Source organism: Apaloderma vittatum, unplaced genomic scaffold (genome assembly GCF_000703405.1).
Source record: "Apaloderma vittatum isolate BGI_N311 unplaced genomic scaffold, ASM70340v1 scaffold6751, whole genome shotgun sequence".
Taxonomy (NCBI): Eukaryota; Metazoa; Chordata; class Aves; order Trogoniformes; family Trogonidae; genus Apaloderma; species Apaloderma vittatum.
This window is the reverse complement of record NW_009699490.1, coordinates 822-17,787: the sequence shown is the minus strand read 5'-3', so window position 1 is coordinate 17,787 and position 16,966 is coordinate 822. Positions and strand designations below refer to the sequence as shown.

At 40.4% G+C, this 16,966-nt stretch overlaps 1 protein-coding gene across 1 annotated transcript in view; it reads right to left on the bottom strand.

The window, feature by feature from the left end:
* The window catches only part of GPR107 (G protein-coupled receptor 107), a gene marked incomplete at its 5' end in the record, with an annotated part of 28,266 nt that extends 15,276 nt beyond the window's left edge, over positions 1 to 12,990 (bottom strand). Inside the window, 13 exons of the mRNA XM_009878376.1 lie at positions 1,063 to 1,106; positions 2,931 to 3,061; positions 4,044 to 4,161; positions 4,735 to 4,808; positions 5,783 to 5,858; positions 6,301 to 6,434; positions 7,938 to 8,048; positions 8,835 to 8,891; positions 9,104 to 9,138; positions 10,882 to 11,048; positions 11,696 to 11,784; positions 12,005 to 12,055; positions 12,865 to 12,990. Coding sequence (XP_009876678.1) covers positions 1,063 to 1,106; positions 2,931 to 3,061; positions 4,044 to 4,161; positions 4,735 to 4,808; positions 5,783 to 5,858; positions 6,301 to 6,434; positions 7,938 to 8,048; positions 8,835 to 8,891; positions 9,104 to 9,138; positions 10,882 to 11,048; positions 11,696 to 11,784; positions 12,005 to 12,055; positions 12,865 to 12,990 — 1,213 coding nt within the window. The remainder of the gene's footprint in view (positions 1 to 1,062; positions 1,107 to 2,930; positions 3,062 to 4,043; positions 4,162 to 4,734; positions 4,809 to 5,782; positions 5,859 to 6,300; positions 6,435 to 7,937; positions 8,049 to 8,834; positions 8,892 to 9,103; positions 9,139 to 10,881; positions 11,049 to 11,695; positions 11,785 to 12,004; positions 12,056 to 12,864) is intronic.
* Between the last annotated feature and the right edge of the window lie 3,976 nt (positions 12,991 to 16,966).

The window sequence follows — 16,966 nt, the reverse complement described above, 5'->3', positions numbered from 1 at the left end:
CTGTTGTTTGGTGTGCTGTTTTGTGAGGTTTTTTTACAGCTTGGAATCTCAGAATAATGCTGGGCTCATATTAAGTATCATTCCAATTTAACAGATGGCAAGAAAAGACCTCATCTGTGCTGCACACAGAGCTGAGTTCGGTACCCAGCCTTACTCTTCACCTACTAAACTAGAGGCAATCTGTGCTGAAATGCAACTGTCTCAGAAGCCAAGGAAAGGGCCGGAGGAAGTATCCAGACCTAGGGAACCATCTCCAGAAAGGAGAGACTTAAGGGATAAGACTGGATTGGAAGGATGTTGCCAGAAGGACCTTCAACAAATAACGCTTTCAAGAAGAGTAAGCAACTGATAGAACATTGAGACAGCCGCCTCCTTGCAAGGGAGCCAGCGCTGTGCTGTCACGTGCATCTGCAGCCAACTGACAAACTGAAGCCGAAGTGAGCAGATAAGGCAGGAAAAGCACACACACTGCAGTGGCCATATTTGGGTTCGCTTTCCATCCACCATCTCATTTCCACTGCTACAATAAACGTAACTCAACTTTCCACAAGCAGTTCTCTAAGCTGCTGTACAAACATGGACAAGAACTTTGTTACGGTGAATGCAATTCACGTTTTGTTTCATAATGAGGTTTGTTTCCCTATTCTGGCAGGGAGAGATTTCTGCAGAAATTGAAATAAGGGAGTCTATTTTGACTAATAGTCCGCAATTCTGGAATTCATTTCTAGTTCTGAACAGTAAACTCAGAGAAAAGAAGGCAAATCTGTCAAGATGATTTGCTCTACACATCACGTCTAGCTTGAGCACCGAGAGTTGTGCAAGTACCAGAGAATGAGTTCCACGTATGAGTTCTGATAGTCAAAGCAATACATGAAAAAGGCCATTTCCCAAAAGTTATTACCATGAGCTCACTAAGGAAAAGCAGCAGTATGACACTAACATAGGGTAGATTTGAAATACGTAAGCTAAAACTATAAATCAGCATAATGTGTTTGAAATTCTGGCATTATCTTATGGCATGTAGCATAAAACAGAAAAAAAAAAAATCTACAGATTACTTGCCTTTCCCATCTGTTGCTGAAGCCTCCTGTAAATGTCTTATTGACCTGGATAATAATACAGAAAAATTTTTAAAAAAGAGGAATAGATTAGCTGTAACTGTTACACTCCCTTTTCACTGCAGCCTGGTAGAACACTGACAAGCTTTGCCAGCTCTTTATGGCAGTGGTACGCTTGTTATTAACTGTGCTCAGCATACATTTCACACTGATCTACCCAGTTCAAGCATCTGTATCTCCTTGTGATTAAGAAAGCCGATTGCTAAAACCTACCTCAGCCTACAGAAAGCTTTGTGGGAGGGAGGGAGCAGAGTGAGAAACTGGGGCATTTTCCAGCATAATGCTTTCCACTTGTACAATTAAGCTGAGCTACTATGCAGAGCGCTGCCAAGAATTTGGCATCTTATTGCTCTTTTAAGCACTTTTCATTTAAATAGTTGATTACAGCTTACATGTCTACATAGGCAACTTATGTAACAGAAGCTACCCTGCAGGAATGGAAATTCAAGGGCCAAGTCTTAGTCACCTTGCTCACATGAGTCATCCCACCAGCTGCAGTGACACTATCCAGATGAAAAGGGGGCAGGATTTTGTGTTTCTGTTGGTACCATGACAACGGGGGAACACGGGTCACACACTATAAACAGTTACAGGGCAGTTACCCAAATGCATTTGTCCTTCAGATACAGTTCCTTTATGGAAAGAAAGTTTCAGACCAGCATACCACTAGGCAGGACATGTAGATTCTGGCATTAGGTAACAAGAGCTGCAACTGTAAGAGGCACCTTTATGAGAGGAAATCAGAATTTATCTACAAGTAAGGTCAATATTCCTGCAGTTTGATTTGCTGTACCCAAACACTCAGCCTCAGAAGAGCTGCAGCGTTTTGACGGGAGTAAGGGAAGGGATAAGTGGGTGGTGCAAGTTTCTTTGAAGGCATTTCCCAGCCTTGGCAGAAGGCCACAAAGACTGCGCAGGGCTTTGCCCAGACGCAGAGGACAACTGGGAAGGCAAGGACAGCTGAAACCCACCCTCACGAGCTCCCATCTGCAGAACAATACACGTGTGTCACACACATGCATTATGAAACAGCTCTCGAACTCAAGGGTTACACACGTTCTACAGTGATGACATGTTTACTAGACAGACACTAATATTCACTCTGCATTCCTGAAAAAAAAATAAAATCCTGGAGGAAAAGACAAGCATTCTGTGTTTACTAACCAAGGAGCTAGAAGCTCCTTCAAATCCTCCTTTAAACCCAGCTGTTTATCCAATTAAGACTAAAATGAATTTAGAAAATAAATGTTCTGACTAACTGGCAAGGTGCAACAATATCATTTATCTGAATTATCTGTGTTTTGGTGGAGTTTTATATAACCAACATCATTCCTGGCCCGGTAGAGTGGCAGGAAGGGCAGGGAAATGCTCCCTGTGGGATTATTTCTTCTAAACGGTCAAGTAAAAAAATGCAGCTACTCTTCTCAAAGGCAGCACTGAACTTCAACAGCACTATTGTTTTACAATTTAGCAGCCTACTTTCCAATCTAAGTCAGTAAGGCAAAATCCCATTTCTCAACAGAAGAGGGTCAGGACTTGTGCAAAGCACCTGTAGTCAGCATTGTGCTGGCCACATTTAAAACACCATCCACCTTACCTTATCCTCACTTTAGTATCCCAAAAAAAAAAAGGTATCTTCCACAACACAAGACTGAAGAGTTATGACACAATACAGTTTTTAGAAAGTTAACAGAACACTTGACTCCAAAGGACAGACTTTTCCTTGCTCTGGCAGTATTTTCAGCTCTAACTAGCAGTTAATACCCATTAGTTCAGGAACAGCTCAAGCCACCAGGGCTCAGAGTGACTCACCATACCACTGGAAATAGGATGGCTCCACAACACAGCAAGTCTACCAGGAAAAGGATTTCTTTCCACAGCCCGTATTCAGTTGTCCCCTCTTCTGTTGACTCTATGATAATGTACGCAACATTTGCCAGTACCTACAGGACAAAACACACTCAATGGCTTCAGCAGCTTTCCAAGGAGATACTAGATGTGGGCTGCCAAGTCAGTAAAAGCTGTCCCACAACTGCAGAAAGAGCCCATTCAGTAACACTGATAATACTTCTGCAGCTCTATAGCAAGAGAGTCACATGTTCAGCAGCATCTACACAGGATTTACAGAAATAAAACCAATGGGAACTTATTTCTGCTGACTGTCAGAAAGTAGTCCCTTTTCTTATACACTATGCTGAATCTACTGTATCAGTAAAGATAAAAAGAACAAAATCTACTTATTAAAATACAGAAACAAGACTGATACGCACATAAAAAACCGTTAAAACACATTATTCTAAATTAAGACAGTAAATCAAACAGGTCATTGACCACATTTGGTATCCCATAGCTGAGCTCTGTAAGAGCCTCAAACATTAGTTACATACTTCTGGTTTTTGGGTAAGGGATTCCATCTGGAAAGGCAGAAGAACTGCTCTGCCTGCAACAACACACAGAAGTGCTGCCCTCCTATGTACTTCAGTTTTTGGAGTAAGAGGCAAACACTGATCCCTTCAAACATGCTGGGAAAGTTCCCTTCAGACGCAACAGGCCTACAAGTCTCAGTTTTCCCTTTTTTCTTCTTAAACCCATTCAGCAAGTACTTCAGAAGTAACAACTTACATTTAGTTTCTCTGTTTAATAGTTTAGTACAGTTTTGCAGCCCAAGTTTCTTTCCAGCATTAATATACTTACCTTAATTGTTCATTTGCTGACATTTTATTTATACCCAATAGAGGGAGAAAAGTGGGGAAAATTACAAAATAATTTCTGGGCCACAGGATTCCAGCTCAATTCACATTGTAAGCAACAAGCTTATAGAAGCAGTAGCTACGTAGTATTTTGTGAAAGGATTCACAGCCTTTTAGAGTTTGCACAAGCAGCTCTCCCAAAAGGTAGTAAGCATTGACCCTGCTCAGTCCTCACCTGAAGCGGGATGACAATCATGAAAATTTTTTTGTCTTTGTCTGACAGGATGTGTTTAATGAAAGCCCAGCCTGTGCCAATAAGAGCAATAGTGATGAACAGGAGAGCACCCTTCAGTCTGAAAGAAAAACAGACGCTGCAGTGAGAGACTTTATCAAACTTCCTCTTCTGCCCAGGTTCTCTCCTACACCCAGTAAAGCCACAAACCCAAACAAATGCCTTCCTATTTGTAATTTTGGCAAGTGCTTATCCTACAACAGCAAAGCAGATGCACTTGCTTACAACTATGTATCGCACAGCAGTACTACACTTCATTCACAATTGTCAGTATATGCAATCTTTTCCCGGGGGAGTCAACCATTTAGCACCATGAACAGGACAAAACACTGGCAGCTGTACCCTCTCACCATTCACACCATGAGCAAATTAGATACTTGAATATTAGTATGAACAAAGAAAAACAAAGCATTTCTGATCCTTTTACTCCTCCACCCACATAAATGCCAATTCTCTGCAGCTGCCCTCAATAAACAGAGACTTCCACTTCACACAGGACTGATTGTTGTCTTGTCATTCACACCACAGTACCAAAGAATCAGCAATTTTCTAGTTTGCTTAGGAGGGGCACAGCCCCACGGGGAATTCAGATCCATTGTTTGAATCTCTCACATCAATCTTCTGACATACTTACAGGTGAGTGATGTAATAAACAACAGCCCAGCCTTCGATAGGAAATCCCTGAGAAGAAATGTAGTGATAGTCGATCTGGAAGCAGAAAAGAGAGGACATTCCTTTACAAGCTGCTCCTCAGCACACCACCCATGTCTGTAAAACAGGTCTGCTTGACAGCCACTTCAAGTTTCATTCTTCAATCAGCGTGTAGACACTCCCCTCTTTTACATCTTAGACAATACTTCCTTCAAACATATTCTAGTTTTGTTTAGCAAAGTCATTTCCATTGGCTGTATTTCCTAAGTGTTAGTGGATATCTCTCATACAACCTACATCCTTCCCACACAGCTCCCACACTTAACTACAGACAGCTGTGTTTGTAACCCATTTATTAATTTGTTGTTTAAGTTCAGTTGCCTTAGGTGTCTAGAGCCTTCCTAGCTTCACTTGAAAACCAATTCAATTCATTAGAATCCAAAAACATTTGTAGCAGCTATCGTATCATGAACATGAAAGTGAAGATCACAGCTGGCACAAACACCAAAGGATTAAATGCTCCCCATGACCTTTGTTAAAGAGCTCTCTCCAAAAGAAAGGCAAGGTCAACACATTTCTGAGACTACTTATTTAAAGTGTTAAAGCTTCTACCATGAGGTCTGTTACAGTACACCAGAATACATCACCAGAAATAGCATCCTCGAATTTTACAAACATTCAGCAAGGGTTCCATGTATGAACACTTACTGTGAGCCATGTAGCTGCAACAGGACCACAGTTCAAGCTTTCAGGCCAGCCCCACTCAGTCAAAACAGCAGAATTCACGGAACTCATTTGGGCCTCATCTGCGCTCGTTGCTTCACCACTTCAGGCCATGATCTCAATTGTATTTGAAGTGAGAATTTGCTAATGAAAAACTGAATCACTTCCAAACACCTGCAGTTCAGTTCCAATGCTTCATATATGACATTTCTCTCTCCCCTCTCAAGCAGATTTCTCTACCAGCATGCCCTGGATTCCAGGTTTCTACATCCTAGCTGAACAACTTAAGGCAGAAACGTTACACATACCGCATGGAAGACTAAGGACAGAGATTTTGTGAAAGGGAGGGCTGCCATTAGCCAGTGAATCTTGAAGACATCATTTCTAGGGGAAGAAAAAAAGGATAAAAGGAGCACCAGTTGAAAGTCAGCAGTAAAAAATTCAGTTCTCAAGGGTATTTCTTTAAAACCTGTAAATGTCAAACAGTAACTCTCAGGGTGAGCTAACCAGTAGCGTAAAAGGACTCCCTTTAACACTGCAATCCAAGTTTTTGCAACATCCTGAATGACAATTCAACTACACCTTCTACAATTCTGATTTTTAATATTTGGACTAATCAAACTTTAGAACAATAGTCAGAAACAGCAATACTGACTGGAGTAGCTTTTTCTCAACTATAAATTGTACATATTAGGCATACAATATTGAGCCAGATTTGGAATTTTAACTGATTTAAGTCAGGCTGTGAACTGGATATTGTAAAAGCAGAAGATAAAAATCAACCAAGGTAGGCCGATATTTGTCACTGACAAACTACACCGCTCACCTGCGTTTGCGAAGTATGTGGATCCATACAGTCCCCGATAGGAAGAAGAAGAGAGCCATGGAAATGTAAAGTTTTGGCAGTGGGATCTCACCCGCTGAGAGGTAGCTTTCAGGATTCTTTTCCGTAATTTCTATCTGAATATTAAAGGTATGTTATGTGTACCGTTGGAAAAAACCATCTTGTTAGAGCATTGAGTTAACAATTAGAGTTGACAATCAAATTTGTTCATTTAAAAGTAGCTTTTCTAAAGCTGTGAACATTATGAGACTCCTAAAGAAAAAGAGCAGCTCTTCATCCTCAGGAGTCTCAAAGCGTGTTGGAATGTTACACCCACAACAATTATTTCCTTGAAAAGCAGAAAAGGACAGAGGTTTCTCCCAGTGTTTCAGTTATGCAAGTTATGCAACATAATTCAGAAAGGCAAAGTAATTTTCTCAAAGAAGAGTTATCTATACCAAACCTCACAGAGTTTGTGCACCTCTGATTCCAAACCAGTACTACAACCTGGCATAAAAAAGCAGGTTTTCTAGCACAATCCGATTAAGTGTGGAAAGAGCCATACATAACTGAAAAACTCACTCTTAGTATTACTACAGTGGACTTCTTCACCTGTCAAGAGAAAGGAAGCACTCTGCTGCAAGCCTACGGCCCTGTGACTGAGAAAACAGAAGCTTTATTTAACATTCTATTTACGTCCCTAGATGACTTAGTTATACGTGCTAGGATTTATTAAATGAATGCATCAAGACTAGCTTGCAGTACTGAAACTGGGCTGCATCTCTAAATAACAACCGAGTAGGTTATCCAGGTTCTCCTCCTTCAACTTCTTCCATGGATAAAAGCAATAACCAGCAATTTAAAAATTTGGGTCTTCTAAACATACAACTTCAGAAACAGATGTAAAGTGGTCTGGTCTGAACTAAGTTAGGGCTGGTAAGTTTTATCACCTATATGTTCCCTTGCTTTTCCTTTGCAGCAGCATAGCATATCCATGTAAAAAGCAGGTCAGGGGTCTGATTTGGCCAAGAGTTACCTCAGTCAATGAGAGGACTCGTTAGAGAATAGCTCACTATTCACCAGCACGGACATCAGCATGAGCACAGGCCGACATGAGATGTGCTTATGCACTGGCTCAAGAGCATAGGACCAAACCCTTGGATGTTAAGAGACATCTGCTGTAACATATTGCCTTTACGATGTGCATCGAACACTGTAAGAACATATCACTCATTCAGCCAAAAACTGCAAAACCGTTCACAAATACCAACAATTTAGATTGCAGCAACATCCTTAATACCTGCAAAGGCGTAAAGGAAAAGTGATTTTTGAGCACAGCAAAGCACAAAGAGCTGGTTTAGCCTCCAAGAGCATCTAGTCACAACTGTGACCCAGCCTACAAGCAGTCTTCAGATTTCCAGACATTTCTCTAAAACTGGTGTTTTAATTCTTCTTACTGCAGTTACTTGCTTCAGAAACACCACTACAGAGATTAAACGTGAAACTCTGAATCACTTTCCAACCCATACACACACTCATGTAAAGTGTGTGCTTGGTATACAAGCTAGAATTGAAAGCTGGGTATTTCAGTCTAAGTGAACAAGTTAATTATACTCTAGAAGCTATAAAGCTGTACTTACATCGAGACTAAAGAGCCGCTGTTCTTTAGTTTGCCCTTTACCGCCAACACATTTGTGGAAATACAGGCTGTAGAGACCTTCTTGGTTATCAGAGCTGATGTTAAAAAAAAACTGAAAACAAGAAATAAGAAAGTCGGCCTTCCTCTCATTCACAGCAGGGCTGCCCTGGTAAGAAGCCATCTCTAGTGAAGCACGGAAGTCACTTAGGGTCAGCTGGTTCCTTTCCACAAGCACTGCTCCAAGAATACCAGCATATCTACAAGCTTCTAACAGAACTCAGGTGCAAAAATCACTGCACCTATCTATGCATTTCAGTAATTCAAAATCTTTACTGAAGACCTTACAGTATCATTGTTTAACTTCATGACAGAAAAGACAACAAGAAGTCTCCTATTCTGATCATACTAGACCTAAAGCATAAGCAGCTATTCTGTTCCTCCCTCAACTATACAAATTGGCACAGCGGTGGAATTGGGATTCACATCATGAAACAGAATCTAAAATGTGTTTTATAGTAACCAACAATCACAAGTGAACCAGGGTGTTGAAATAGTGTTAATCTGGATTCATACAAAATCTTTTCCTCTTAAGTGATTCGTCAGGTCACAGTCTGTCAGAAACCTGTAGTTTCTGTAGTGTACTAGCTGCACCACAGTAAACTTTAACAGGCTAAGGCTCACTAAGATATTTAGAACTGCATCATACCAAAGACCATGTAAAAGAGCTCCTACACCTTATGAAGAACAAAGTTTCCAGCACTTATTCTTAACAAGAGTCCACTCAAAAACTTTCTGAGCTATCAGAGTGGCACCTATACATGACTTCTACTTTTCACACAGTAGTACAGTGAAGGAACTGTCCACATGCATTAAGATCAGACACTGACAGACACCCTACCTGAAATGAAAAAGTTCCTCTGTCACTGTGAACAGGATGTTCTTGTTCTACTATGTTCTGAGAAAAGGAAGAGAGACTTTTAGATACTGGGTTTTTTATGCAGATAACCACCATATTTGGCTACATCATCCAGACAATCAAAACTGCATTCTGTATATTTATGGTGGAGTCAGAGCAATAGAAAATACTACTCTCCATCTTCTGGCTATGTTTATACTGGAATATTCCCCCAGCTTCCTTCAGAAAGAGAACAGCAGATGGTTTCTTACCTGGGAGGGCGTTGTACTGTGTTCAGACTTCTTATCTAGAGACAGAAGTATTAATGGTACATTTAGAGTGTTTACATTTAGACATCCTCAAAATAATCTTTCACACATCGCCAATACCTTACTCAAATCTTCCTATACTCATCTGCATGGCAATCATTAAACAGAGATCCTTTCCCAGTCTCTCTTTACTCTCCCAGGACTCTTCCCACAACTAGCATCATTCTCAATGCATCCTCAAAATCTGGGAGAGGCTTCTTTACTACTACACCTTCTAAAAAAGCCCACCCAAGAAATCTTTCCAACCTCTCCAATTAGAGGGATGCCGAAGGCAGATGACCTATACCAGACGCAGGCCACAGCCTTGTTTCACACAGTCTACAGCTATGACTTAAAGTTATGACTGAGTACTGTTAATCTCACCAACTAACCTTAATCTGGGCATTAATACATGGCCTGACAAACATATGGAAGTCCAAATTAGCCCCGGAGAAAGAAAAAGTTCTCAGCTCTCCACTAAGCAAGGCCTCAGTAAAAAACACAAACAACAACAATCAAACAACAAAAAAAATCCCCCACAAACAAACATAGGTGACCTGCCGAGTCAGTATCTGTTCTGAACCTGAGAAACTTAAATTCTCAGGAGACGTCAATGGAGCAGCACATCAAGTTCACGGCTGCACTCCACTCCTGTAAGAAGCTTTTCAAACCTAAGGACCTCCCATTCTACTAAGAAGCAAAAGTTTGCTTTGCTTTTTTGCAAAGACTGCACCTTCACTCTGGGCTCCTGCACCTCAGCGCACTGTCAGTGTGCATGCTAGGCTTGTTAACACATGAAAAAGCAAAACTCATCAATTGTCTTCAGCACCATCCAGCTTTAGTTCTTGACTTGTTAGAAGAGCTCTGCAAAACTCTCAACTGTATCATGGCACATCAATGTGACAGGCCAAGAAAGACTCAGACTACTTCGGATCAGACTGCTGGACAGTCTGATCTGAAGTCTAAACTCTTCCAGGAAGGGATAACACAAACAGTTTAGAACGCTAATCCCATCAGAGCTGAGATTATAGAATGGTTTTGTCTGCTGGTCTGGAAGCCAGACAAAGATTTGTGTCTCCAAGAAAGGTTACTGGTACAGATAATTCTCTATCCCCATAGCCTCTAAGCAACAAACTATTTCAGCTCTTTAGAATCGTACATACAAACTCAAATGTTGGCTGGAAAAGGACCTGTGGAGATATTTAATGCAAATTCTGACTCAAAGCACGCCCAGTGTCAATACTAGATCACACTGGCCCTGGTTTTATTTAGTCAAGTGTTTAAAACCTCGCAAGATGGAGATTCTACAACGTCCACAAATGCCCTACTACAATGCTGGAATATCTACCTAAGAAAGTTTTTGAGGCACCCCAAGAGACACAGGTTGCATTGTGTGCCACTGCTAAAAATAGCTTGGCTGTTGTTGCTAACCTTCCTTCACCTAGTCCTCGGTGGCTACCAAATTCCCCCTCAGCCTGCTTTTTCCCAGACAAAAGACAATCCCCCCTCACAGGAGCTGCGGGTCTCCAACATTCACGTTAGATCTCTGACGCATCAACGGAACTGGTCAACACAAACCACTGCGCAGGAGACTCCACCCCAAAAGGCAGCTCTGGGCTCAGGTTTATCTAAGACTGTGTGTCAAGTTTAGCCCAATGGGACCCCAGAATGTGACCACAAGATAGAGCACATCAACAAGGAACTGGCAGGGAGAGCAGAGAGGTCAGGTTTAGCAGGCTTACCCCTGCTGTTTATATTCTGGTTGGTCTTTGTAGGCTCCTTACCAGAACTGCTGCTCTGTTCAGAAGTTTTTAGCAGCTTGGTACTTGAGGCAGTAACATTTTCCTCAGGTATGAATGAAATCTTCGGTAACAAAGAAGCAGCTTCTGCAGAGAACCTTACTTTCACACTAAATAAAGAAAGTTTTTACACAAAATGAAAGCTAATCAACATTCATGAAGAGACTGTCATAGCATACATATATCCAATAAAGGAAAAATCAACTTGACTTTCTTTTTTCCCCACCTCAGCAAAAGTGCAGGCACTTGATCATGACTTACAGCAATCTGGCATTGAACTGATCACTGTGGGAGAATCCACACTATACATTTACACCAAATACAAAAGCAGCTGAAAAACATTTATTCAGTTTTGATAACCAGAGTCTCACTAAAAAATACATTTCCACACAAACAGTTATTGTTCTTTGAAAAGAAAGCAACACAACCTCAAATAGATAATTTCAGAGAAAGAATAAAATGGCATATTTAGTGCCAGAGCTTCAGAACTGATGCAGGGTTTCACACCTCCAGCACAGTTAAGGTATAATCCTTTTGCCCTATGTCCCCTGAGCCATCCAACATACAGCAGTTCTTGGACCTTTTCATACTGCAGATGTTCTTTCACTGTCACCTCTACTCAACTCTCATGTAACCCATTAAAACATCTAAATTAGATGCACAGTAGCTTTTTAAGACCTTAAAGAAATCTAACAAGTATTATATCAGCTTCAACTAGAGAAATAACTTTAAAGTGTAGCATATACTATTTACTCACACTTCAGTACTGAAGTCCAGAAGTAAGATTACAACAGAAACATCTTGCTCTGTTTTCTTTTTCAAGATACAGTAATCCACTTCTTCATCCTGGTAATATAAGCCAAACATCTCCTGTTCATTCAAAATGGGACACGCCCCTCCCCAGTAAAGGTTATCATTCTTAGTTCTGCAACTTGTAAAACTGAATTATCCTTAACAACCTGCCCATGTCTAAAGGCTTTTTCTTTTTTACTTCTTCCAAATATTCCTGGAATAAGGTAGACTGTGAGATGTCCCCAGCTTAGAAAAGTAAGTCCCTATCTCTTACCAGGTAAGTGGAGAACCCATCATTTCTTGTTCGATCCAAACTGAACCCCACCTGTGAGACAATTGAGAAGAATCTGTCAGGTAACAGCTCAGGTTCCCCTGGCATCAGAAGCCAAACCACCATGAAAAGAATTGAGGATACTGCTCTCTGAATAAATTAACCTACATTAAAGGCATAATCCAAATTTTTCTCATTATCTAATTAGACATAAAATTATTCACATAATAAGCTTAATCTTCATCCATATCCACCAAGAATGAAATACTAGTTCAAACCCAAACTAGTCTTGAGTACCTTCTGTCCCTGAACCTTTTAACTTCAGTATTTCTCCAGATGTTTTGGCTAAAGGAAAACACTTTAAACTTTTAATAACAAAAGGTCGAACTGTGCAAGAGTAAGAACACAAATCTGTTTTCTATTCTAGTATTTCAGTCTATTGAAATCACTGATATAATGTGCTTATATAACACATAATGTTAGAGTTCTCTAAAAATACGTCAGTCACTGTTCTGGAAACCTCAAGATAGAATCATTACAAGATGCGCTGCGGTACAACAAGACAACAACGGGACAATCTCACATCAGAGGACTGCTTAAGAAACCCACGTTCAATATAGGCTATAGATGTGTGCATCGAGCTCCGTAGAGGATCCAGTAAGATAAAATTTATACTTAAAGCAGAATGGGTAGTGCTGAAGGATAAATCTCACAATATACCTATCCTCATAAATGGCTCTGAGCAGAGAACAAAGCCAGCAGCACCACCAGTTAGGACCCAACACCTCAAAGGACTTAAGGCATCCAACGTAAGGCAACTTCCCAGGAAGCTTAATACAGTCATTGGACTCAAAGTAACTCACTAATAATTTATCCTTGTCATTAATGTCCACAGGTGGCTTTAATGAAAGGTTGCTGACATTGACTTTCATGAAACCATCCTTGAAGAAGCCAAAGGTGTTGAGGTGCACTTTCTGCCTCACATCATCCTGTAAGAAAGGAAACCAAGTTTACAAATCACACACAGTGATCTGCAGCAGCAGTCAAAGAGGAAGCAGGGTGATAGAGGCCGACACTTAAGTATTTATGTAAAATATCTACCCAACCACACCAAGAGTAAACTTGTTTAGGATCCCTTCAGATATAACCAATTACTTCACGGGAATCAAACTCTTCCAATAACCCAAACAGCAAGAACTTTAAATAAACAAGTCTTTGCTAATTACCTGGCTATGCTAGTGACAAATATGCAAGAAAGTCTGGAAGAAATTAAATATCCAACATCACTCAAACACAATATTGCTAGGAAAAAAAAACCCACAACAACTGTAGACAAATCAAGACAACTACTGTTTGAAAGCTAGGTACTGTCATTACAACAGACTGAAGAGGAATTAGTTGACTACAGTAATCTTAGCTAAGTGAGAGTTGGGTTTTGGCTAAGTGTTTAACAAGTATCAGAGTGTACTGTCATCCCATCAGCTCTCCTATGTTAGGCAGAGTCCAAGACATAACACACTGGAAAATTATGGGTATGGGATAGACGAAAAAATTTATGTAGTTCCATTCCTCAAAATGATTTTTAGCAAGGCCTGGCATCTTACAGGTAGGATAAACCCCTATTACTGGATATGTGGGTTCAAACACTATCACTTGGGTTAGTTTCTCCAACAGGAAAATCCCAATCTCCCTCTTCTGCTCCCAGTCTTAGCTGCAGGGTAATTTACTTCCTCTCAGTCTGTCAAGGAAACTGTAGAAATTGATCCTGTTCTTCCATACCTCACTCAGCTGGATAAAGGTTAAAGTACAGCAAGCTTTCTTATTTTTTAAATAAGGTCATCATGAATCACACATGAAGTCATCAACATTATACACAGTTGCCACATCAGATGAGGAAAGAGCATATCTTTTTTACTCTGCATTCATAAATCAAAAAATAAGTATGCAGCTGGACCCTTAATCAGTAACTGGACAAAAAGCAGTAACAGAGCAGTAAAACTAGCTGACACTAAAACTAACTAAATTCTTTCTTCCTCCCAAATATTAATGACATATGGCTCACAGCAGATGCGTTGTTCAACAGTGTTACGGCTGTGCTGTCCTCAGGCTCTAGGTCATGTAATGTGCTTGAACAAGAGCCCACATGGTTCCTTTAATACTGCTTTTGATATAATTTCCTAGTCAGAACAGAAGATTAATTCTAGTTCTTTATACAGCACATCATACATATTTAACTACATCTGAACAGAGAAGCATCTGTCTGGCTGATTACGCAAAGGTGAAGTGTCATCCAGCCACAAGGTTTTCTGCACCTTGTAAGCACAACCAGAGAGCTGAATTCAGCGTCCTCGCAAAAACTGCTCAGTTCAATATAAGCTTAATTTACTCTGCTAGTTTATTAATATGCTCCCCAGCAACAAAAGATAATTAATATACACCACACACTTTCCTCCATGGTTTTATTTTACACCAGCTCTCAGTGCTTAAGAGTTTACAGATTTAGTTCACAAATCCTTCAGCTTCACATGATCCCCCACACGCTGTCACCAGTTGCCACCAAGCGACAGCACGCTCTCCAAGAGCGCCTGCGGCTCCACACACTGACAGCTTAGAGATACTGCTTTACTAACAGTTGTCTCACCTCTCACAGGAGGCTTAAGTGGGAAGAATTCAGTTTTTATTTATAATCACTCACCTGCCGACTTCAAAAATATTCAACTGCAAGTTTACAAGAAAGGTGGGAACGCATTCAAGTGATACTCAAGCATCTGAGTTGTTAGCATACACATTATTTGAATTTACACAGGATGCATTTAACAGCTAAGCCTGTCCCTTTGAGAAGGGACAACCTGGGACTCATCACTAACAGGTTAGTCAAACCAGTACAGTCAGTTCTCAGCTTATTTCCCTGAAAATCTCCCCCACTTCTTCCACTCCTTTAGGATAAAAATTGATCCTGCAACATCTGAATAAGACTACAGGAAAGTAGTATCCACGACCTTGTAGTCCAGAATGGGCAGAAAAATATTCTTCAAATTTTATCCAAAATCTAATCAGGAACATGCTGTCAGTACAGTGAAAGTTTCAGAGAGTGCTTACCTTTACAGTGAAGGAACTTTATCAGTTCCGAGAACAATAGCAACACTTCTAATTTGTGTTCAGACTAAACAAACATTGAAAAAGGTGTTTTCAACTCACACAATTGAAGTCTGAAACCTACCAACATTAAAAGGCCACAAGTATTTACAAACAAACACTGAAAAATAGCATCTTCTAAATAATAATTTAGCATGAAACTGCAATCTTGACAGTATTCTTACATATGAGAGCTACTTCTCTTTTGGAAGGCAGTTATCTGGAAGGATAACTCAAATTAATCAGAAACTACTACAGGTGCTGCACAGCATTGTCAGTTGGATGGTTCCTCTTCAGCTCTTCACTAGCATTAAACTTCACTGCGTGCCTAATGAAGGCCTCGTTTGACCAATTTCCCCATTTTCTGAGACTGTTTGCCATTGCATTACACAACAAATAAGGCTTCAATACCGTGGCAATCAGCTGTTAAGAAAAAAAATCTTATTTTTTGGTCAAGTGAAACACTCCAACTACCAGCTCCTTCTGGAAACCTGACAATTGTTTCCACCAGTCTTCTAGCTTCCATTTTTGTAGGTTTAGGGGTTTTTTTTGTTTGTTTTTAACATATTAAACTAACAAAGCTGCTAACAATTACTGCTCAGGAAGAGAGTCTCCTTTGACAAGGTTAGTTTAACAGCAAGATTCAAACAAATGGTTTTTCTAACTCAGAAGAAATAAGCCATTTTGTAGATTTATAGAGACAAAAAGTTATTTCCCGAACAGGAAACCACTCATATCATGGCCTGCTTTTCTAACAACAAAAAAGCTTCACCTTAACATACTAACTACAAAGACGCAAGAATGAGGCTATTCTAACTGAAGCAATAAAAGCTTGTTTGAGGAAACTTAATATCAAAGGCACACAAAGCTGTGGCCTTTAGCTTGGCACAGTGTCAAAGCACACTTCAAGCAAGACGCCAACGGCAAGAACACTAGGAGAGAGATTTCGTCGTGAAAGGGTACAGTTGTTGGAGCCTGGTGTTTACATCAACGCTGTACAGCGGTGGATGAAGTAGACAGGGAGAGACTGTGCTCTAGAGATAAATCTCATTTTATACAGGAGGTGGACAAAGGCATTAACCCACTTCTCCTTTCAGCAGTGCTTGGTAGGTCACTGGTGCAGCTCACACAAAATACCTGCAAGAACTAAAACCATATCCCACTTTGATCGTAAAAAACCCAGCAAACACAGTTTAGCAACTGGTCTGGGAGACTAAGAGAGACTCTAATAGGAACTAGAAACTGTAACACTTGCTGCTGAGAACATTTGCTTGAAGACAGTTTGAAAGTTTTCTATGTAAGGAAAAACTATCGCTCCAGCAGAAATTCTTCCAGCAGTCAACTGTTGGTCACAAATTCCTCAGACAATAATGTAACCAGCACAAACCTCATTTATTGCTTCAGACACAAAATTAGGTTTTTTTTGAAGCTACTTGTGTGCTTGCACACTAGGTAACTACATAATCTTGAAAATTCCCTGCAAATAAGTCCTGAATGTCCCCCTTGCTTTCTCTGTATCCCAAAGGCTGAAAGGGAACTCCCACAAAGCTTTGGCACTCTCCCGAAACTGCTACAAGAACATGGCAATGGTGGTCCTAGTCATACACCACTTGATTAACCTCTTCTAAAGTTTCTATTGCCAAAACACTGCACATTTTTGACAACACAAACACAACTAACAACCGCATGCTAAAAACACAGAGAGCATTTAGAATTATAAAATCACAGGATGTGTTGGGTTGGAAAGGACATTCAGAGGCCATCTAATCCTTCCTGCAGTGAGCAGGGACATTTTCAACTAGACGAGGTTGCTCATACCCCATCAAGTCT